Source organism: Astyanax mexicanus, chromosome 13 (genome assembly GCF_023375975.1).
Source record: "Astyanax mexicanus isolate ESR-SI-001 chromosome 13, AstMex3_surface, whole genome shotgun sequence".
In the NCBI taxonomy this organism is placed as follows: domain Eukaryota; kingdom Metazoa; phylum Chordata; class Actinopteri; order Characiformes; family Acestrorhamphidae; genus Astyanax; species Astyanax mexicanus.
The window spans coordinates 36,119,806-36,142,890 of record NC_064420.1 but is presented as its reverse complement, the minus strand read 5'-3'; the positions used below and the strand labels follow the sequence as shown (position 1 = coordinate 36,142,890).

Genomic DNA, 23,085 nt, shown 5'->3' with positions numbered 1-23,085 from the left:
TTTATTGTCAAATAATTGCTCAAATAATGCAAGAAAAACAAGTTCATATTCATAAAGTTTTAAGAGTACAGAAAACATTTTTTGGTGGCATAACCCTGATTTTTGGAATAACCCAGTTTTCATGCATCTTGGCATGTTCTCCTCCACCAGTCTTACATACTGCTTTTGGATAACTTAATGCCGCCACTCATGGTGCAAAATTTCAAGCAGTTCAGCTTGGTTTGATGGCTTGTGATAATCCAGCTTCCTCTTGATTATATTCCAGAGGTTTAAAATTGGTACAATCAAAGAAACTCATCATTAAATGGTCTCTTTTTTTTCCAGAGCTGTATTTTCTTTGTGCTATGTTTATTTGCGTGCTAGCTAGCCAGTCATGCTGCATCAACAGCAGGTGAAAAAGAGGGGAGGGCTGATTTAATGTGTCGAAAAGAGGCATATGCTAAGCTGAACAGTTCACTTATTCACTAGCTGACTAGAGAACATTCAAACAACAAACTATCTTAGTTTGTGAAGCTCTGAGGATGTCTGACACAACACCACTGCATTGCATTATGGTATACATTGGAAGATTTAATTAGTGCACATTTATAAATGATGGGCGTATGATAGTGAACTATATAAGGAGTAAAATGTACTAATGAGATTTGGAACAGTACTCTCCTAACTGGATAAAAAAAATCACTTGACAGCACTATTAAAACGTAAAAGGCCGAACTGTGATGAAAAATGATGAAAAACGAAAACAGAATAAAAGTTGATTTCATAAAGCCCTATATATGCACTATATGTATAAATGTATATATGAGGGTCAGCTAGCTACTAAACAAACTGGTGGGAGAAATGCAGGTGTACTTGGACTCCTTTAATATTATTTTTCATGGTGATACAATTATCACATTGCTGATCAATACACTAAGAAAAAAGTTTTAATAATATGATAATTGAGTCTAACATAACCAATGACATGGTCTAATAGGCAAAAATATCCTTATTAACTTCATAACACAAGAAGAGAAATGGTGCTTATTGTTTGCGTTCTCTGCTTTGGGTTGGACCACATTGCATTGGCAGTATTGGATATTATTCCACCCTCTTTAAGTAACACTATTGCTGATATCAGTGATGTTCATATTAGTCAGATCCTAATTAGGATTGGGCAATATGGCCCTAAAAATCAGTGATAAAACCAGTGATAAAACACTGGAAAAATACAGATCCTTGCATATAACAGTTTCAAACCTTTTGTAAACATCAGCACCTTACCATGACCACAATTATTTTATAAATTAAGAGTAATAATAATTAGGGCTGCAACGATTAGTCAATATAATTGACAATGTTAATTATTTAAATTTGTCGTCTACAAATTTAATTGCCAACTAATGCTTACTTTGTAACAGTACTGCATTTCACAAAATAATGGGGATAAACACACAATGTGAGATGGGTAAATGGCTCAATCACACAGTTTACACTCAACTTAGTCTGTGTCTCCAAAAGTGCCCAAACAAATCAGATTACATATTAACTCACTAAATATCAGTAATTTCCATGTTTAAACAGCATCTGGACATTTAAATGCCATTTAAACCTCATGTTCAGCTGTTTCTATCTTTTTTAGAGATGGAGAACATTGCAAAAATAATAGCTGACTAATCGACTAATCGAAAAAATAATCATTAGATTAGTCGAATACCAAAATAATCAATCAATAATGATAATGAATCAGCATATTAATGTAATAAAAATAATGTTACAAAAAATTACCACAATACTAAAGGATACAATATATATTGGGCATGCATATAAATAGCAAAAATAAACAATTATCCCAAAAAGATATATACTCTTTATTAATAATATGCTTTTTTAAAATCACAATATTGCTGTCATGATTTATTGTGTGTCCCATACAATACGCCACACCCCTAACCCTAATACAGAGAAAAGCACTTGGATTTTCAGGCTCTAACATTCCTGCATTGTACAGCCATAGACGTCAACTCCAAGCGCTTATTGCCACGGCTCTCACTCTGAGACAAAGTCCGCCTTTATTGAAGATCCATTTTATAAGAAAAACACATTTTGAGTTCCCACAAAAGCCGAGCTTCACTGATGGTAAAGTTCTTTAGGAACAACTGAAATAGTGTGCTGTCCAGTTCTGCACTCTCGTTTTATTGTTAAGAGAAATAGAGAGAGAGGAGTGGGTTCTTCAGATAGTCACATATCAGCTGAGAGAGGGAAAGTGTGTGGAGGAGAGAGACGGTCTGAATGGCTGATCGTCATGGAGCCCTGGCCTCACTGTGACATAAATAACCCAGCCATCGCCTTGGCCACGGACACAAAGCCTGAAACATCTGCACCTCCACACACATTAACCCCTATGCCCACTCCTTTCTCTCACTCTCTCACTCTCTCTGTTTCTCTCTCTCTCTCTCTCTCATTCATGTACTCTCTCTTTCACTGCTTGCAGGCCTGTCACAATAATTACATTATCGACTCATTGTCCGATATAAAGACATGACCTCAAAAGTTTTTGGATTAACTCAATATTACCCATTGTTTTTGCTTTAGAAGCCTCCATTAATGTGATTAAGCTGGTATAAACTGTATTTGTGTTTTATTTGTTTAAGACATTTAAACACATTTATATTTCTATGCCTGAAAATTCTTAATAAATAAAAGTAGTAAAACTGTAGTAACTGCATTATTATGCCATTATAATATTTCTACATTATTATTTTATTAATATTAAAATAAAATTAATATAATTATAGAATACAATTATTTTTTGGACTATATATTTTCCAAAAAATGCTGGATTATTTATTAAGTTTTTTTAGCAAGAAAATCTATTAACATGAACAGACCGGTATGTTAACTAGTAGAATTATTTTATTTTTTAAGAATATTTACAAATATTTATATTTATATACCACGGTATATTTTTTCTTAATTTTCAAAGGCTTAGTGCTTTTTAAAATAGTCTAGTTGCATTTTAATGCTGTTTTCGTATTATTATATTAGTGGCATGAAAGTAAAATTACAATAATATCATTAATCACAATTATTTTTTAAAACAATTTATCTATAAATTATCATAAATTATCAATAAGTTATCCTAACAGGCCTAATTTCATGTTTACAAAGTGTTGATGATTATATTTGTAAATATGTTATCACTTTTTAAGAACAGATATACCTGTATTTGGCAAACATGTATATAAATGGGTGATCATCCGATTCTTTTTGTGAGAGAAATGCCATATCTTGCTGAATGTTAAATGTTTTTCCATTAATAAAAATACTTTGAATCTAATATATTCCAGTAAATTATTTTTTTAAGAATTTAATCAAGCAGTTTGCATGCTCTTTCAGTGTCTGCGTGGGTTTCCTGTATTTTCTGTATGAAATGAATTTAAAATTGTCCCTAGGTGTGAGTGACTGTGTGTCTGTCTGTCTGCCCTGTGATGGATTGGTGGTTTGTCCTGGGTTTATTCTGCCTTCCCACGACCCGAAATGGATTTAAGATGAATAAATGAATAAATTAATGAGTTGGCATAGTCTTATACTAGACTTCATGTTGCGATTTGAACATACAGAAATACATTCCAAATGTTGGGTCCCATGACTTTTGCCATGTCCCATGGTGGATGCTAAACAACACTATACGGACCTGCAGGATATGTACAGACATAGGACTAGTCACAATCATTAGCACACCTACTGCTCTGTCCACTGAGTGGAGTAATGTCTTCTTTGACACATTAGTTTTCTGCTTCACACTGACACTGTGAATTGTGGAATGTTCAATTCCTGCACAACATGGAACCTGGTTATCCAACGTCCCATCCATTTGGTACCTACTATCAGGCTACAACTCTAATAATTGTCCAGTGTCACTAATCAACCTTACTCACAAGATAACAACCCTCAACTTATACAGTAAGTAACACATTATGATCAGATCACATACTGCTATACCATGACAATAAAACAGTACAATTTTGATATTTAAATGCATTTCCATAAAATAAATGTAGCAATCTATTCCCCTAGTCTACCTTTTTTATGGGCTCATCAATTTTACCATTTTCTTTTATTTTTAATTTTATATGATAATAAATAACTAAATCTGGTCTTGTTCTTGTCTCTCCAAATCTCAGTCTTGACTCAGATTTAGCTCTAGCTGCAGTACATGTACTTTCTTGAATTAATGAAGTACTATCAACTTGGAACCTGATCCAGTTACAGTTGACTTATCATGACTTCATTTCAAGATATTGGCACCAGAGAACTATCTCAAGTTTTTTAATGAACTATCTGTGCACTTCTTGGAATTCTACCAATGAAGTGTTGAGCTACTTTAAGCTTGTTAATGGTGTAAAAGTAGTCATTTTATTTTCAGGGGGAATGTTGTGCCCCTATTACTAGCATTATAAGCCTGTTGGGAACATTGGCTAAAAACAATGTATTTTTTTTAATGCTAGGAGTAAATGGAGGTGGGCTATTCGACAAAAGTTCATTTTACACTAGATTTCTCCTTTAAATGGAAACATTTTAACAATTCACCCCTAATGATTACTAATTAGTAATTACATGAAAAGAAAAGCAAACTAGCTGAGTTAGTCCTAAATCAAACCAGTGGGCAAAAAGCCAGACACACTTTTGGCGCCACAGAGAGGCTGGAGAGGTTAAATCCTTAAGATGTAAACAGTCATGCAGCAGTGTTGAACGGAAAGTCAAAACTGTTCACAACATTGGTGATTGGAAGCAGATATACAAAGCATCTAAATGCCATTGTTTAACAACATTCTAGAATGCTAGCATTATAAATAACCTAAAAATAACTTTAAAAGACTATTTGTTTATATAGTTGTTTATATTGTTTTTTTACAGGCCTAGGTCCATGCATGGCCCCTTATCATTAGAGCATTTAGAGCATTATTACCCTTTACAGCAAATTGTGATTATCAAACTAATAGAAAATATGCAAAATTACTTAAATCTTATATTTCTTTACATTAACATACATTGAAATCATCAAGTTTTTGGGGGTGTGCTCCAATATGTATTTAAAATATGTATTTTATAACTGCTTTTTGCTTGGTCTAGCAATAGACTGTATTTTAGCCTACTTTGCTATTTGTGTAGGTAATGTAGAATCCAGGCAGAAATTTTAAGATGATATTTATTTCTAAAAATATTTTTAAATACAACATTTAAGAAATTATTCAAATATATTTCACAAATCATGAAATGCGCTCTGCAATCACAAACATTTCCACTGCCCAATATCAACTATTGTTACCCAATACTGCTACTGCCTTAATGATGTCAATGACTCTGTACCCCCTTTAACGAAAACCATTTCCATGTCCTGTCAAAAATCTATTTTGAAAAGATCCAATGCACGGCTTCCAAGTAGATGCGAACAGATTTCCCTCCTATATTTTGTCTCCTGTGATCATTTTGGTTTCAATCTTAATCATAACCACAACAAGACCATCAACCACCCAGTTTCACTCCAAACAAGTCAACTTAGTGTCAGTAAAACTCCCACATCAGCATATGTACTGGCTTTAAGCAATAAGGGTTTTCTAAATTACAAAAAGGGGGATTTGTGACTTGCTGCAATACCATTTTTTCCTAGTGCTATGAAGTAAACTTTTAAAATTTTCTATAATAATCCATATAACACTGGTTTCTTCATAGAGGCAAAAACCTTTATCCACCCATAGAACTATTAAAGCATTCAGCTTGGGCAGTGGTGGCTCAGTGGTTAGAGAATGACATGGCTGTGGGTTCAATATCTGGGGTCACCAAGATGACACTGTTAAGCCCTTGAGCAAGGCCCTTAACCCTGCCTGGTTTCCAGGCACCACTGCAAAAACTGACCACCTCTCATTTTATAACTGCGTGTGTTTGCTCACTAGCGTGTAAGTGTGTGTTCACTGCACAGATAGGTTAAAGGTGGAGGCCTAATTCCATCTGTATCCAACACAAATGGTGAATGTCGATATCTCTGGCTTTGTCTTTGAGTTGTATGATTCTATGTAAAGTAATATATAATGTACCTAGCCATAAAACTGTCTCTCTGACACATTTATACTCCTGTATGTTAGTGTACATTTTCCATAAGAAATGTCTACTAGTGTCTTATTTTGGGACATGATGTAAAGGATCTGTATATATGTATATATATATATATATATATATATATATATATATATATATATATATATATATATATATACATTTATGGCTGAAAATGTAGACTGACATACTAAAAATCATAAGACATGTATGTAGGTTGTTCATAAAGTATTAATTTAGTAGACAGCTTGTAAACTATATAAGTTGTGAGGATGAGGAGTTATTTTGTGAGTAAGGCTGAGCACTGGCAGCATGCTCATGGCAAGGCAACGTGAGACTTAGTTATGGGTTCCAGATGGATGGGATATTTAATTTCTAGGTTTCACGGGCATTTAACATTCATCAATCCACAATGTTCCAGGAATATTTAATATAAAGCATTATTACCCACAGTAGACAGTGCAGGAGATGGTAATGATCATGACCAGCAGCATCTAGCTGGAATTGTCCACACGAACAGACAAGGGACTTTGACAGAAATCACACTCATATTCAGTTTAGGAGGCCCCACACACATAATTAAAAGGTCAATGTTGTGCAGCCTTTTTTAGCTTGTATTGGACAAAAAAACATCCTAAAAGTAATGGGACATTAGATTATTATATAGTTTGTGTCGCACAATACTGTTATGTCATGGTTGTTAAAAGGAAGTTACTAGCTTCAATTTACGTAGTAGGTCTATACACACAATACTTATGTTATTTGTTGTTGTTCAATCCAAACCTTGAAAACCTCTGGAATATAATCAAGAGGAAGATGGATGATCACAAGCCATCAAACCAAGCTGAACTGCTTGAATTTTTGCACCAGGAGTGGCATAAAGTTATGCCACTCCAGCAGCAAGTTCCAAAAGCAGTGTGTAAGACTGGTGGAGGAGAACATGCCAAGATGCAGGAAAACTGATTAAAAAACAGGGTTATTCCACCAAATATTGATTTCTGAACTCCTAAAACTTAATGAATATGAACTTGTTTTCTTTCCATTTTTTGAGGTTTGAAAGCTCTGCATCTTTTTTGTTATTTCAGCCATTTCTCATTTTCTGCACATAAATGCTCTAAATTACAATATTTTTATTTGGAATTAGGAATAGGAGAAATGTTGTCAGTGGTTTATAGAATAAAACAACAATGTTCATTTTACTCAAACATATACCTATAAATAGCAAAATCAGAGAAACCGATTGAGAAACTGAAGTGGCCTCTTATTTTTTTTCCAGAGCTGTAGCAATGCCCTGGCCTATTGAGAAGGTTAAATTAAATTGCAGTAAAGGAGAGGCTAAGAGAGTGACATCACATAAGGCAGCACATAATGTGACAGGTTGCACATTAACAGTTTAGTGGGGCTGTCTTTTACACTGCACACAATGTTATGTGATTTACCTGACACTGTTTCTTTCAAGGCTTTTTAAAATGTAATCTAGTTTTTACTTAGCAGAAAGCTGTGTTTTTTTACCTGATGTTTTTTTTAAAAGCCATTTTTTAAAAGCCATTAAAGACATTTTTTAAGCATCAATCATTTCATGCTAAATTACTGTAATGCTGAAATCCAGACACTGGATCTACATCTGTAGGTTAACCCTGCCTAGGACAGCCCTGTTTTTATCTGTGTGTTTAAACATGTATTACCACTGAGCAGTTGCTTCATCATGCTGAAAGACCCCCTAAGGGTGAGGGATCCAAGCTTTGTTACACTGTGGTAATGGAGTAAGGAGTGAGATGGCACACACAGACACAGACAAACATATTCATACAAACACATATATATATACATATATTCTTACCTCTTGTTCCAAACTGAGATTTACATGCCACAATCCTTATCCCTGTTAGTTTCCAAACTCCAAGAATCCCCCTCTTCTAAGAACCAAGCTGCTTAAAAAACTCCATTGTCATTTCAGCTCCCATCTTTGCGCAGTGCAGCTCTCCAGTGATCCCTGTGCTTCAATATCCAGCCCTCCTCCTCTCCTCACAGCCCTTGAAAGCATGCAGAGACGTCCACCATTGTCTCCTCTCCCACAAGGCACCAGCTCCAAAGCCCCTTCCACCAGAACTGTCACTACACTCGTTCCTAGGAATAAGAGACTCTTCCCCTCTATTCTTTTCCTCTGTCCCTCCCTTTTTGCTTCCTTTTCCTCCCTCCCTCCCTCTCCCTGCAACACATCAATAGGCACAGCCTTTCCTCAGAATGCAAATGCTTCCAAAGCTCTGTCAGCCAATAGCAGGCCTGCAGGCCCACACCAGAGCCAATCACAGCCTAGTCTCATTTTTGAGACTTTCAGGGTGGGACAGGGAGCTGTGGGGGGTAGGAATGGGAAAACACAGGGCCAATATAAAGAAAAAAAAAGGGGGGGGGGGGGGGACTGGGGCAGAGGACTAGCAGTCCTACTAGTAGTTCAGTTGCCAGGTGATTTGGACAGATTTGCACCCTTAAAAAACAGGGATGCAAGTGTTCTTAAATTAAGGCAGTCTCTATATGTAGCAGTATGTGGTAGTAATGTCATTCTGTACCTGGTAAAATAGATTTACATAGTAGATTACTATTAAAAACATGAAAACAATAAAGGGACACAGATGGAATTATCTAGAAAACAAAAAAGTGTTTGTGTTTATTCAGCACCTGCAGTAACTTCTTAAATAAATCTATTCCAAATGACTCTACCTCATGAAGACACTGAGATACCAAGAGTAGGCTAATTCTCCATTAAAGATAAATGTGGCTTCTTAGAAGAATCATACAACATGTAAAACGTAAAACATAATAAAAAGAAAGAAAACACATTGAAAACAGGTGTGTCCAAACATATCCAGCTCTGGAAAAAATAGGAGAGAGACCACTTCAGTTTCTGAATCAGTTTCTCGGATTTTGATATTTATAAGTATATATTTGAGTAAAACTAACATTGTTTTTTTTTATTCAAATTTTTTTATTTTAAACTATGGACAACATTTCTCCCAAATTCCAAATTAAAATATTGTCATTTAAAGCATTTGTTTGCAGACAATGAGAAATGGCTGAAATAGCAAAAAAAAAATGCAGAGGTTTAAGACCTCAAATAATGCAAAGAAAACAAGTTTATATTCATAAAGTTTTAGAAGTTCAGAAATTAATATGTGGTGGAACAACCCTGGTTTTTAATCACAGTTTTCATGCATCTTGGCATGTTCTACTCCACCAGTCTTCATTTTGGTAAATTTAATGAAACTCATATTTTTTTTGTAGTCTCTTATTTTTTTCCAGAGCTGTATATACACACAACACAAACTGCAATAGTGCACCCCCAATTACAATTGTACACACCTGTATTTATTGTATTTAATTCATGTTTTGTCTGCTCAACTTCATTTCATGTGTTAATATGCATTTCTGCAACAAGTTCAAAATAAATTGGCCCAATAAAGCATTTACTGCTTTATAATGCTGCCATTCCATAAAAATACATTTTGGCACTAATAATACCAAGCAGTGAAGTGTTTCAGGTGCCAATTTGTCATGTTTTTTCTGCAAACACATCTTAAGCTGCACAACAGTACAGGGTTGTCACATTTTGAGCTTCAAAATTATCCACACATACATTGTCTTATTAAAAATGCATTGATGTCTTGAGGGAAATTATTTTGTTTTTTCATTTTTCATATTAATGCTGCATAACAGTAACATACTGATACACTCCTATACCTTCCAAAAAAGTTCTGTAATACAGATTCCACAATGCATGTTTCCGGTGATGGTCCATCCCAGATGCCTTTCAGCCCAAAAATGTTAATGAGACTGCTGTACATGATTGGCAAAATGCTTATGTTTTGCATAGTAAAAGTGCAAAATTAAAGTCCCATCATCTGCTTATCTTTGCCCCTCTGCTTGGAACCGAAATGTGCTGCATGCCTGAAATAATGTAATGGATATACTGTATATTAATTCATGAAATGAAGTTATGCAGACAAAACATTATAATATCTTGGGCTCATACAGTGGTTTTTCTATACGGTCCTATATACACTATAGTTTAAAGACAAATAAACATTTTTGGTACTATACAGAATCTTATTTCTAAAAGTGGACCACACATAAATTCCACAGCAATGATTTCCACAGCTGCACATTACGAAAGTCCACAAGCTTCATACCAAAGATCCAAACAAAACAATCATGCAGTTTCCGTTAAGCAAATTATCTCTCCTTCACAAAGCTAGAGAAGTTATTAGTCATTCAAATTGACCCACAAAAAAGCCCACACAGATAAAATGTTTGTGAGGCCGTTTTTCTACTGGTAACTCAATATGTTAAACCACGGTTCCCACATTTAACGTCCATTTATTTAACTTTTTACACAAAGCCAACTGGAATCTGTTCATCTGCCAAAATGCTGTCCAGTCGATTTAAAGACAAAATTAGTATCTTTTGATCAGGAGACTGTCTAACCAGTGCATTGAGGGAGAGAAGCTGATTTGTTTGTAGTCTTTAGAAAAGGTCAAATGGGTGAAATTGGCAGGAGAGTAAGAGACACTGTCCAGAATCTGAGGTCTGAGATTTGGAGGAGTTGCATACGAATTAGCTTGCTTAGCTTAGCTAAATTAGCCCGTTCTTTTCTTGTGTTTTTGAGACTCTTTGCCACTGGAACATAATTTGCAGGTATGAGAGTAATTATATAAAAGGACATAAAAAGTAAAGTTATTTCTCACAAGTTAAATGTATCGTGAGGTAAACTTACCTAGAAAGCTAACGCTAGGTAAATTTAGCTAGACAGAATTAGCGTAACCTACCTATACTTATCAACACCAAGTAGAAAAGGCTAGTATGTAGTTAGCAGTAGCTATAAAATTTTGAAAAAACACAAAATTGTTCTTCTTTTATTCTGAATGACTCTAGCAATATAGACAGCTAGCACTAGTTATCTAAAATGAAAACGGTAGCTAACTAATTTTGTTAAAAAAGTGCAAATTTAGCTGGCTAAATAACTGCTAGCTAAGCTAAGTTACACTAGCTAAGCTAAGTTACACTAGCTAAGCTAAGTTACGCTAGCTAAGTTGAGTTGTATATGTGAGTAACAAAATTATTTTTTAAGGCTAGTATTAATGTTTCTTTTTAATAAACATTGAACGGCTTTTAAATGAATTAAGGTTTGTAAAAAGCAATTTACACAATTCATTTAAAAATAAAATTTTTACTGAATTAAAAAATAATAATATTCATAATTTTACTACATATGAGTTTAATGTATTTTTATTGAGCTTGTGTACACCAAATTAACATTTATATGTGGACAAATGAATCTCTGGCACAGATTGGAACACACCATTGCAATGTGTAGACCTAATAATGAATAATTTGTGGTTAAAGGTAACACAAAATGTGTTCTATACATCATATTGATGTTAAACCTGTGTCTTATTTTTGCAATAGAACATGTAAAAAATATCTCTCTACTTAGGTCTGTATATAGTGTTTATAGAACTTTAGAATTTTGAATTTTCTTTTGAAACGGACATAGTGAAAAAGTTGTTAGCATATCACTTTTTTAGGTTTTAATTTTAATACCTTGCACTTTACACAACAACATTTATTTACATATGTTCCATGTATATATATTGTGTAATTTTGCAGGACAAATTAAACCTATTGTAATCAAAGCCTTCATTTAAAGCCTTAGATATCTCCTTATAACCAGCTACTAATCTGGGCTCAGTTTACTAAAAAACATCTTAGCATTAAGAACATCTTAACATGGAGAGAGACTGCTCAGTGTTAAGCTCACTCAAACATCTAAGAGCCATCTTTGTGCTAAGAACTTTTTGGGAACCCCCCCCATTTACACTGAACCTACATGCTATTACAGTAACATTAACCCATTAATTATCTGCCATGTAACTACATATGTCTACCTGTAAACAAACTTGTTTTAGTTGAGTCTGAGGCTGTTGCTTGCCTCTTATACTGACCACACATACATACAGTAGCTCAGCTATACCTTATAATTTTGGAAAGAGTGAGTCACACAAAAAACAAACACAGTATTCTCTGAAGGACAGATGTGGTGGTGTAGGTGAAGAGCATGTGACATCCTCCACCTAAGCTTATTCATTCAGACTATTTACACATATTCACAAGTATGAGTGATTTAGGTGTTCAAAGTTCACTTTGGGTGTGATTTACAAGAATGTTTCTTATATAATAAGTGTGTTGAGGTTGAATGTGCACACTCATTGATGAGTCAAAAGCTAGTTAAGAAGTTTGAGATTTTTTTAATAATGTATTTAACTTTCCCACTGTAGTGAATTACTAACACTAATTAACAGGTTTAAAGCATTGCCCTGTTTAACTCATAATGCTACAAATTTAATATTACAGAAGCTCTATGATCTGTTTTAATGTGCATATTTAATGTGAATTGAGTCAAATATATTGCTTTCTTTAGTCTCCTAAAACATTGATTGACTAAGGAAAGGACCTTATCCTACTGGCTGCTGGCAGTTGCTATAGGATAGTTGAAAGTACCTTGCTATCACATGCCATGAAATATCCAATTATAAAAATAGAATAAGAACAAAGGGTCAAAAACATTTTCTTGTGGATTGCATGGTAAACTTTGTTGACAGAGGATTTTTAGAAGTGTTATTGAGCCCATGCAGTGTTTTTTTGTACAGAATTGCACCTGTTTTTAATGCAGCGATACCTGAGGGACCTAAGATCACCGGTAAAGATCACCATCATCAAATACTTTACATTACAAAATAAACGAAGCAGTTAAGCAGACAAAACATGCAAGATATAAGATATATACTGTGTGCAATGAAAAACATCAATGTTGGAAGCAGTACCTTTTTATTTAATTTGTCTTTAATTTAATGTGTAATTTTCTTTTTGAGGTGGAAATTTACTGAGAGAACGTTTTATATCTCTAGAGTATTATTTTTCTACCTTTATACATGTCTGTGTTTGTATACTACTGCATTTTTAAAAAATTGAATATCATTAAAAATTTACTTAATTTCAGTAATTCAGTTCAAAATGTGAAACTCATATATTATTTGGATCTATTACACACAGAGTGATCTATTTTAGGCGTTTATTTCTTTTACTGTTGATTATTACAGCTGTAGAAACCTGAAAATCAGTGTCTCGGAAAATTAGAATATTATATAAGACCCCTTACTATCAAGTCAGTGCAAATCGTACAGCACTTCATGCTTTTCTCTGCTGGAGATGCAGATTAAATTTTTCAACTGAACTAACTTTTCAGTGATATTCTGATTTTTTTTAAATGCACTCTTATACAGCTCTGGAAAAAAATAAGAGACCATTTAAAAATGATGAGTTTCTTTATTTTTACCAAATTGCCTCTAGAATATGATCAAGAGGAAGATGGATGATCACAAGCCATCAAACCAAGCTGAACTGCTTGAATTTTTGCACCAGGAGTGGCATAAAGTTATCCAAAAGCAGTGTGTAAGACTAATGGAGGAGAACATGCCAAGATGCATAAAAACTGTGATTATCTCTTAAAATTGTATGAATATGAACTTGTTTTCTTTGCATTATTTGAGGTCTGAAAGCTGGGCATCTTTTTTTGTTATTTTAGCCATTTCGCATTTTCTTCAAATAAATGCTCTAAATGCTAATATTTTTATTTGGAATTTGGGGGAAATGTTGTCTGTGGTTTATAGAATAAAACAAAAATGTTCATTTTACTCGAAGATATACCTATAAATAGCCAAATCTGAGAAACTGATTCAGTATAAGCTTGGCAGGACAGCTCCTCCAGCCCAACAGAGGGCAGTAAACACCTGTGTAGAAGCCCATTTAAAGGCTGTCCTGTCCACACTCTTTCAAATCCCATGTGTTTCTGTTTTGCGGGCTGTACGCCTCCAAAGTTCAATGGGCTCCTGTAAGCAAACCCCATTTAGTTCAGGGTTGAGCTCAGTTTAAACAAAGAGCGACGGGAGGAGAGCGGCAGCATCTGCAGCCTCCCTGTTAAACACAGCGTGCTTTCATATTCACCGCAGCCTTACAAACAGGTAAACTAACCAAAATACACTATCCGAGCAGTGCGAAAGTTTGGTCTGAGTGGAGATAAACTCCGCATGGGACTCTCTGGACAGTTTAAAGTGTTTTTCTTCAGACGGGAGGCGAGTGCGGGGCTGTGTTTGCCTGCCTGGCACGGTGTAGTAGTGTAGCTGAGCTGGGCTGAGTGAGGGAGAGAGCGGCCCCCACGTGGTTTGATCGCGGAGACTCTGCAGATTCTTTTGTTCCAAATCAATCAAAAAAACGAGGAAGACGGACAGACATGAGCGGAGCATCTGAATCAGGAAACCCAGCGTCTGCAGACAGTATTTAGATTAATAACCAGCTATAACAGATCGAGCCGGCGCTGCTGCAAGCCTCCGTTATACACTGAGCCACAAAATCCACATTTAAGGAGAGGGAAAAGTTTCCGGCCGGTACGTTTATGCTGCGCTCGGTGTTTGTGATCGCGGCTTTGTTGCATGCAAATGCAGTGTGGCTTGATGCTAACTCGGCTAGCTAAATATCCATCCTCACACCGCTATCATTCTGTCTGATTGATTCTCACCCTTCTCGAGGCTTTCGCCGCTCTTTTCCGCGCGTTTGTTAAGTTATAAGTTGTGTAACTTTAGTGTTTAAGATGGGAATCCGCCGGGCAGCGGGTTTTCATGCGGACAGCTAGCTTAGGTTAGCTAATTGTTTAGTTAGCCAGCCTGGTGATGCGGACGGACTGCTAGCGGCGCTAGTTCGCTAACCAGCCGCATAAAATAATACGCTACAAACAAAGAACCCAGCGGAGCTCCGGCTGAGCGCTGCCGTCCTGCCGACCACAGCACACGACCAGCGACACGTTTAACTCAAATAATGTCTAATAAACGAGGAGTAAAATTACTCTTTAACAACTTTCTCAACTTGTGTAAAGAGCCGGTTTAGCCTAAAACGACTCCAGTGACTAGTACTACTACTACTATTAGTTAACGTCACCTCTCAGCCGCAACTCTACTATAGAAATAAAACTGTTCAAATGTATTAAAACCCAGCTGCCACACAACCGACCCTCAACGTTAAAATGCGTTTAAAAATTTGGTTTAAGTAATGTCTGTTGTTGTTGTTGTTGCAACGTTAAAACAACGTTGAATCAATATTTTAATGTTAAATGGATGTGCAAACGTTGACATTTTAACGTTGAATCAACGTAATATCCTCAACCTTCTGCCTTTTTAAATTAACATTTTACATTTAACCACACAATATTAAAAAAACGGTTGTAAGCAGGGATGGAAAAGTGGTTAAAATTACATTTTATGTTTACGTTGTATTTTTGAGATTAGATGTTCAGTCAGAGGTAAATTTAAATAACAGCAATATTTTTAGCCAAAACTTGAATTTTAACTAGTTATGTAAAAGTGTATTATGGAGTAAAAAGCCTTTGATAACCGGTAATGACCATTTTCAACTTTAAAAGAAGATTGTAGTATATCTCCACTATCCGCATCTGTGACGTTTTATTGTAGAAATTGTTCTTTATCTACGCTATAATTCTGACTAGTAAAACCTGTACCTGTACTACTAGTCAAAATTGAATTGTAGGTATATTTTAAAGTAGATTCTAATTCTAGTCAGTGCTACATTTAAAGATACTTTAAATTATGTAGTAGTTAAATTGTTTGTTATACTTGTAATTCATTTATGAGGTGTGTGTATGTATAAATGTGAACGTGTACTGACTAATCACAGTGGTGGACAAATCTGAAATTACCAAAAATTTCCACTGATAAAAAGTAATTATAGAATTTTGTGTTAATGTTCTTCCTATACCGTGGCTATACATAGGTTTTTGTAGGTTCACACAATGCACATCTCTGTTATAAGTGCACTGAAGTATTTTATATCACATATTGTAACCCAATGACTATACTTATTTATTTTTTTGTATATTAAGATCTTTCCATTAATATGCCACGCAAGAAGGTCACTGATGTCTCTGGGAATGGTGGATTGAAGAGAAAAAGAGCAAGCGGTAAAAAGAAAGAAAGGGAGTTCAGCAGCGACGATGAGTTTGAAGAGTATGAGCAAGAAAATACAAAGAAACCAGGGAAGCAAGCAACAAAACCCGGCCTCCAGCCTGTCACTGTGTCGGATGATGTAAAGGAAAAAATTGTAAGTGATCCAGACTCTCAACACCACAATCATCATGTAATTTATAACGACTGTATGAGTAAAAAAAAAAAAAAACACGTCTTGATTCCTATTTTCTTTCCTCTTATAGAAACTTGAGTTACCTAAGGCTAAAGGGCAGCTGCTCGTTTTTGGAGCTACCAACTGGGACTTGATTGGCAGAAAAGAAGTGCCCAAACAGCAAGGTATGAGCAGTGAATTGCTGCAGGGGATTGTGCAAGATGTTGGGTTTTGCAGGCCTGTATTTTTGTGTACCGGTATGATTTTGTAATTGTTTTTATGATTTGTTTTAGGACTTCATCTTAGGATGTTCTAGTTTCTAATTAATTCTAGGCTAAGCTACTCCGTATGCATTGTTGTGCAAAATGGAGTCAGGTGAAGTTCATGCAGGGAAACGGTCGTGTTTTCATTAGTGGACTCTGGCTTCAGACAGTGTTGTAACAGCTGTGCAGCATGTAGACTGTGGTCTAGTGGGATCAATGAAGAATTGATCTTGGCTGCTTTGTCTATTGTGCATCAGGAAAATGCATTCCATTAAAGGACCCAAGGTGAACCAGGAAATATAAATGGATTTTTAATGTGGTTTCATTCTCTCCACTACCTATTTGCTTTCTTATTGATATTATTTTTATTTATTTGTTTATTGGGTATCAGTCTTTATAATCAGCAGCTGTATGTGAGCCAGAGCATGTAAAGGCTAGATTCCTGAAAATGGATCAACCTCTAAAATTATCTGACATTTTTTTTCTTTATCATCTGTGTCTACGTAGCTGCCTACAGGAATCTTGGACAGAATCTGTGGGGTCCTCACCGCTATGGCTGTCTGAATGATGTGCAGGTGAGCAGTGTAGCATCTGGGCCATGTGCTGCACACAGCCTGATCATAACCACAGAGGGCAAACTCTGGAGCTGGGGTAAGTCCTTAAATTTAGATGTAGTGCTCTCATTGATTCTCTCACCCTACATACAATAATTGCTGCTTCAGACGTTTTATAAAATATCATGAAATTACAAAACTCTATAGTGGGTTTTTAATTAAAATGATGAAATGGGGAAAAGAATGAAGAAATGCTGATTAATCCAGCTAACGATAAGAATGCGCTTTCCCCACAAGGCATGGTTCATTTTCTTACGCAGCACACACAGAAAAGTGGTTTTGTTTAGCATTGTAAGAGAAAATAAAGATACAGGCAACAGAGGAGAACAGTGTCTCTGCTAAAATACATGCATGTAATCACAGCAAGAAAAAAGTATTCTACATGTTCATTTATTGTACGATAAGTTGATAATACATTAATCACAGGCTTAGAAATGACCTTGAGACTGACATTTATTGGCTCTCCCTGTCAGCATTCTTTTGGTGAGGTGAATTATTTTTTGCTTATACAAAATTATAAATCATTTGTTGCCGTTTTTCAGGACGCAATGAAAAGGGGCAGCTGGGCCATGGAGACACCAAGCGACTGGATGCCCCGAAGCTAGTGGAGGGTTTAGGGGATGAGGTGATTGTGGCTGCTGCCTGTGGGCGGAATCACACCCTCGCTTTAACAGGTGAATAATTTGGACGCTGTGCAGGTTACAGGAAGGTGCTGGTGAGACTCTGTGGTTTAACATGCCTTAACCTGTATACAGGTGTAGGTGATACAAAACCCTTCTTCTCTGCAGTAAAATAGGTTATTCACATTCTGAGGGCTTTGAAATCTCATAGAGGACACTTCTAATTAATAATTCCAGATCAGGAACCCAAATTCTGCATGTTTGAAATTAGACATAAAAACTAGACAAACAAAACAAAGCTAAAGGTTTGGAGGACATGAACTGTTCGATTTTTATTCAGGAAAATATTGATTTCAAAATGAAGTCAGGAAAGAGACAATTTTATGATTTTATTCTTTATATTTTGACAGTTGCAAATTTACTTTAATATTTTTCTATACTTTCAATTACAATTATGATTTTTTTAGTAATGTTCCTTATCAACCATGAAAAAGTTTTATGTGATGCTTTGATAGAAATCTTCAAGATGTAGGGGTGTAATATCAGGCAGACAATTTACAAAAATCCTGGCCTATTAAGTGGTTTTAATCTGGTGTTTTTTCTTTTCTTTCTTTTGTAGAAAAAGGTACTCTCTTCTCGTTTGGCGAAAACAAACTTGGACAACTTGGTCAAGGAACTCAGACGGACGCTGTTCTCACTCCAGCTCCAGTAAGATTAGTTTTAATAAAGTTAATTTCACATTATTTTAATAGTTATGTATGTCAATATACATTAACTGGAAGTGAACCGGTGTCTAAAGTTCAATGTTTTTGTGTATGTCCACAGGTCATGTACAACGGACAGCCGCTGGTTAAAGTGTCTTGCGGTGCTGAGTTTAGTATGGTGGTTGACTGTAAGGGTAACCTCTACTCCTTTGGGTGTCCAGAATATGGTCAGCTAGGTAAGCTGTTAAATATACTAAAGCTGTCATCAATAATTCACATCACATGCCCCATCAGTGTTTTTAAAGCTTTAAAAAAATGTAATTGATTAATTAATTCATTCATTTATTTATTTTGTATAAAAAATTTTCCTGTCTATTACAGGACATAATTCTGATGGAAAGTTCATAGCTCGTGCTCAACGAATCGAGTTTGACTGCGAGCTCATACCTCGACGAGTGGCCATTTTCATTGAGAAGACCAAGGACGGCCAGGTCCTGCCTGTACCAAATGTCGTGGCTCGAGATGTTGCATGTGGTGCAAATCACACAGTAAGTAGCCAAGCTAGCTAGCATTTGCTTATGCAAGTGCTAAAATGAGTGGGGTTGTTTAGCTTCACTGAAACAGTGTTTAGATAAGAGATACAGCTTGGAAAATGGTTATGTTGACACATGAATGAGGTCCAAAAAAAATGAGGTCAGATTGTAAAAAATGATTTGACATTTTATGTTAAGATATTTGAAACCTAAGATGCATTGGGTCCTAAAGGAGGGTGATTATTGCCAGCCTAAACATGCCCTTGGCATCGTCAACCCAAGCACAAATATTATGCAATCTCTTAAGCAAAACTGACCTAGAAATGAAATGACTCAACATTTTTTTTTTTTTACAGCAGCCAGTGTAACTAATCATCATATTTCTTTTGTCTGTGCACAGCTGGTACTGGACTCGCAGAAGCGTGTGTTCTCTTGGGGTTTTGGAGGCTATGGACGACTGGGCCACACAGAGCAGAAGGATGAGATGGTCCCTCGCTTGGTCAAGCTCTTTGATTTCCCTGGCCGTGGAGCCTCACAGATATACTGTGGATACCAGTGTTCCTTTGCTGTTAATGAAATGGGTAAGCGTGGTCTCTTTAAATAAACAAAATAAAAGGCAGAGTTTTTTTTTATTAGTAAAATATTTTCAACAATTGTTGTTTGTCAGGTGGTCTGTTTTTCTGGGGTGTGACAAACACATCTCGCGAGTCAACCATGTATCCAAAAGCCGTGCAGGACCTTTGTGGCTGGAAGATTCGCAGCCTGGCCTGCGGGTGAGCATTCGCAACCCTCTTGTTTATTCTATATCTAATCTATATGTTAAAGAGCATTTGCTTTTAATTATAGTTTTTGACTTTTTACAGTAACTCTGTCCTCTTGGTTTTCTTAGAAAGAGCAGCATTATCATTGCAGCTGATGAGAGCACCATAAGCTGGGGACCATCGCCTACATTTGGAGAGCTGGTATGTTTTTGGTTTACAGTGTTGTGGTGGTTTCTAGATCTGACCATGTCTCTCACTCTTATTGCATTCCCTTCAACCAGACACCTTTATCTGCCTGTATGGCTGGGTATTGAAATTTGATAACAAAAAGTTTCCGACCAAAATATCACGGTACTACAGAGTACCGAAAGGTAAAAAAAAATACAAATAAATAAAAAAATAAAAATTTGGTGCCTGTTTTCAATATTTGCATATAACATGCAAACTGCTCACTCCACTCAGATATATTTTAATATAGTAAAAGTATGCCAGACGTATTATTACTTTCCCCCTCACAATAATACTGATTTTTTAGTGATTGACATCACTAATATAAATATAATTAAATTTTGCCAATCTAATGCTGATTTCCAAAAGAGAACCTTTAAAAACTGAAATGCATCCAGCAATATGCTTAGGGGAAATATTTATAGTTTAAGCAGTTAAAGAAACACAGTTATTTTGTTTTTTAATAAAACGCCACAATTATGTTCATTAGTATTGGTGACGGCATGAGAATGAGATTACTTATGTCGGCTGTTAAATAAACAATGTGAGAATTTAGAAAAAGTTTGGGTATAGGTACAGAATTCAAAGTATCGAATCAGTATTTAATTTTTTTAAGCAGTACCCAGCCCTATCTGCCTGCATAATATTTAAAATCCTGACGCTGGCCTACAGAGCCAAAAATGACCCAGCACATAAATATTTGATGGGAGCAGTCAGTACATGATTTATACTTAGGTTGACACTTGGGCTTGATGTAGTGTATCCAGCTGTGGGCTATTGTGCTTCCTTTTGATTTTATACACCAGTAGCAATAGGATTGAATGAAATGCCTGAATTTAGTGATTAAGAGGTGTGTTCCAATCCCTTCCATATAATATATGGGACTCTTATTTGGATCTAATCAAACTGATTAGGGACACTTAAGAACTGGATATGAGTGTCTACTAAATGCCATAAATGTAAATATTTTGTATATTTATGTTTAATACATATTGAGTACTAGAAATTTTGAATGCTGTCTAAATCATTGTAAATAAATGCATTTTTGTAATGTATTTTAATACTGCATATTTTTTTTTTTTTTAGGGTTATGGTGACAACAAACCCAAGTCCTCCACCACAGCTCAGGAGGTCAAAACTCTGGATGGAGTGTATTCAGAACAGGTAAGAGATAAGGCTGCTAGTAATAAAATGTGAAAGTGCAGCACTGTTGTATTTCTCATTTGCTTGCTCTTTGGAAAGTTCCTTCGTGATGATGCCATAAGCCTGTCTCAACCGATGAGGGTTTAGTGAAGTCTGAGGATTACGGTGCTCATTTTGATGGGCGTGGGTGGAGAGGCTTTTCACAGAAGACCTAGTTCACTAATCTGCCCTGAATCATCATCACAACATAAACGACACATCTCAAATCATTCACATTATATAATGTAGTACCCTTTTGAAAATGCACTTAAAAAGCAGTTACATCATTTGTTCTGTTATGCCTCTTATGCCATTGTGTGTGTGTGTGTGTGTGTGTGTGTGTATATATAAAAGCCCTCATCAGGCTATAACATTAAATGTAAGATAGTAATTTCTCAATCCTGAATATCAGAATGAGCGTTGAGTTAACGTTTGTCTTTTGTTATCTCTTCAGGTGGTGATGGGATATGCACACTCAATGATTATTGCCCGCCAGGAAACGGACCAGGAAAAAGAGAGGCTTAAGAAGCTGCCAGAATACAACCCACGCACACTCTGATTGGACACAGTCCTTTCATCATTCTCATGTTCTGCAGGGGCTTCTGTTTTTGACCCAGAATACCTCTGCTCACTAGGTCATCTGTGTAGTCACAGTTTGGTTGGGACGGGATATTTTTTAGGACATCAGATTTCAGGTTGCAATGGGAGCTATATTCCAAAATCAGTTTGAACAGCTGTATGAAAGGAGCTTGCAATAACTGATCCATGTGAGCTGGAGGTCCATCACAGTAGCTCAACTTGTGGCTTCATGCACCTGTTTTATTACTACAGTATCTGTAGCTGAGGGAGACTCCTTGCATGGGTCTCTCCAAGCACTTAAACCCCATTGGATTTCTACTTCTCACTTCTACATTCCTAAAGGAGGTTCATCAAAGCATTCAAGATTTATTATTGCTATTTTTTTGGTTGTTCATTTTATTCCATGAAGCTGGCTGGGAAAGAACTCCCTGCTCCCTGTCTGCTTTTTTTCCAACAATCGGTGCTAAATCATTTTGGTGCAGCCTGTCTTTGGGCTGATAAATTAGCTATCACTGAAAAGACCCACACTCCATACTTGTGCCTTTTTAAGTGATGTAATTCAGGCGGTGGATGCTTTGTTGTCCCAAAGATGACTTCTCCTCACTGTAATTTGGGACCACGGTAGGGTTTCATTGTTTTCAGTATAAAGTTTTATGTACTGTGCCATCTGTTTGTGTTGATCTGTGCTTAAGTATTCGTCATTCCATTGTTTATTATAGTGAACTACCTGTATTTAAGTAATTGCAAGAAGTTGTATGAATTGTCCAACTACAGGATGTAAGGAAGCAACAAGCTCTGCATCGTGCTTTTACAGGAGAATTTTTACAATTTTTGTGTTTAAATTTTTTTTGTTTGGAAAAATGTATGTTGAGGATTTGGGATGTCCAATGTGTTATTTTTCTTCCCTGAAAATGTTAAATAAAGGCTCAATTAAGTTGGTAATTTGTTAACCATACTTTACTGTGGGTGTTTAAAACATCTGTACTGTTACATGTAATGCATTCCAGGTAGTAGAATCTGTTAATTGAAAGTCAGTCTTTTTAGATTTTTAGATAGTTCACGCTGTTACTCAACCCTGGTCCTTGAGGTCCACTGACCTGCACATTTTAGTGCATTCTCTATTTTAACACACATTTTTATTCAGTGAAAGGCTGCTAATGAGTGGAGTGATTAGATAAGGAGAGTCATGAGCTGAAAAAAGTGTAGGTAGTGGGCCTCCAGGACCATTGGTAAGCAACCATGGCTGTGGACATTTAAATACTTGTGCAT

At 35.9% G+C, this 23,085-nt stretch overlaps 2 protein-coding genes across 5 annotated transcripts in view; one reads left to right on the top strand and one right to left on the bottom strand.

The window, feature by feature from the left end:
* Positions 1 to 8,274, bottom strand: part of arhgef10lb (Rho guanine nucleotide exchange factor (GEF) 10-like b) — a 76,006-nt gene extending 67,732 nt beyond the window's left edge. The window contains exon 1 of one of the 2 annotated variants that reach the window (XM_049463267.1): positions 7,937 to 8,274. The gene's annotated coding sequence lies outside the window, so the exon portion shown is untranslated. The remainder of the gene's footprint in view (positions 1 to 7,936) is intronic. The other variant, XM_049463270.1, reaches the window with a different exon arrangement.
* A 2,398-nt stretch (positions 8,275 to 10,672) lies between these two features.
* rcc2 (regulator of chromosome condensation 2) lies at positions 10,673 to 22,758 on the top strand. 3 transcript variants are annotated; one of them, XM_022677450.2, is made up of 13 exons: positions 10,673 to 10,785; positions 16,097 to 16,314; positions 16,424 to 16,517; positions 17,103 to 17,246; positions 17,752 to 17,883; positions 18,449 to 18,537; positions 18,655 to 18,769; positions 18,915 to 19,081; positions 19,467 to 19,647; positions 19,734 to 19,839; positions 19,956 to 20,028; positions 21,142 to 21,219; positions 21,692 to 22,758. In XM_022677450.2, the coding sequence occupies exons 2-13, from the start codon at positions 16,111 to 16,113 to the stop codon at positions 21,794 to 21,796; spliced, it is 1,488 nt and encodes a 495-aa protein (XP_022533171.1). In that variant the 5' UTR covers positions 10,673 to 10,785; positions 16,097 to 16,110; the 3' UTR covers positions 21,797 to 22,758. The 3 variants fall into 3 exon arrangements, with proteins under 3 accessions (XP_022533171.1, XP_007243312.1, XP_007243311.1); XM_007243250.4 differs by lacking the exon at positions 10,673 to 10,785 and adding an exon at positions 13,982 to 14,168; XM_007243249.4 differs by lacking the exon at positions 10,673 to 10,785 and adding an exon at positions 14,390 to 14,591.
* Positions 22,759 to 23,085: the final 327 nt, after the last annotated feature.

What these genes read in the sequence shown, in the direction of transcription:
- rcc2 (XM_022677450.2), top strand. Translation starts at nt 16,111, where the DNA reads ATGCCACGCAAGAAGGTCACTGATGTCTCTGGGAATGGTGGATTGAAG. An exon ending in TCACACCCTCGCTTTAACAG is followed by an intron (nt 17,884 to 18,448) that starts GTGAATAATTTG and finishes TTTCTTTTGTAG; the next exon opens with AAAAAGGTACTCTCTTCTCG. An exon ending in TCCAGAATATGGTCAGCTAG is followed by an intron (nt 18,770 to 18,914) that starts GTAAGCTGTTAA and finishes TGTCTATTACAG; the next exon opens with GACATAATTCTGATGGAAAG.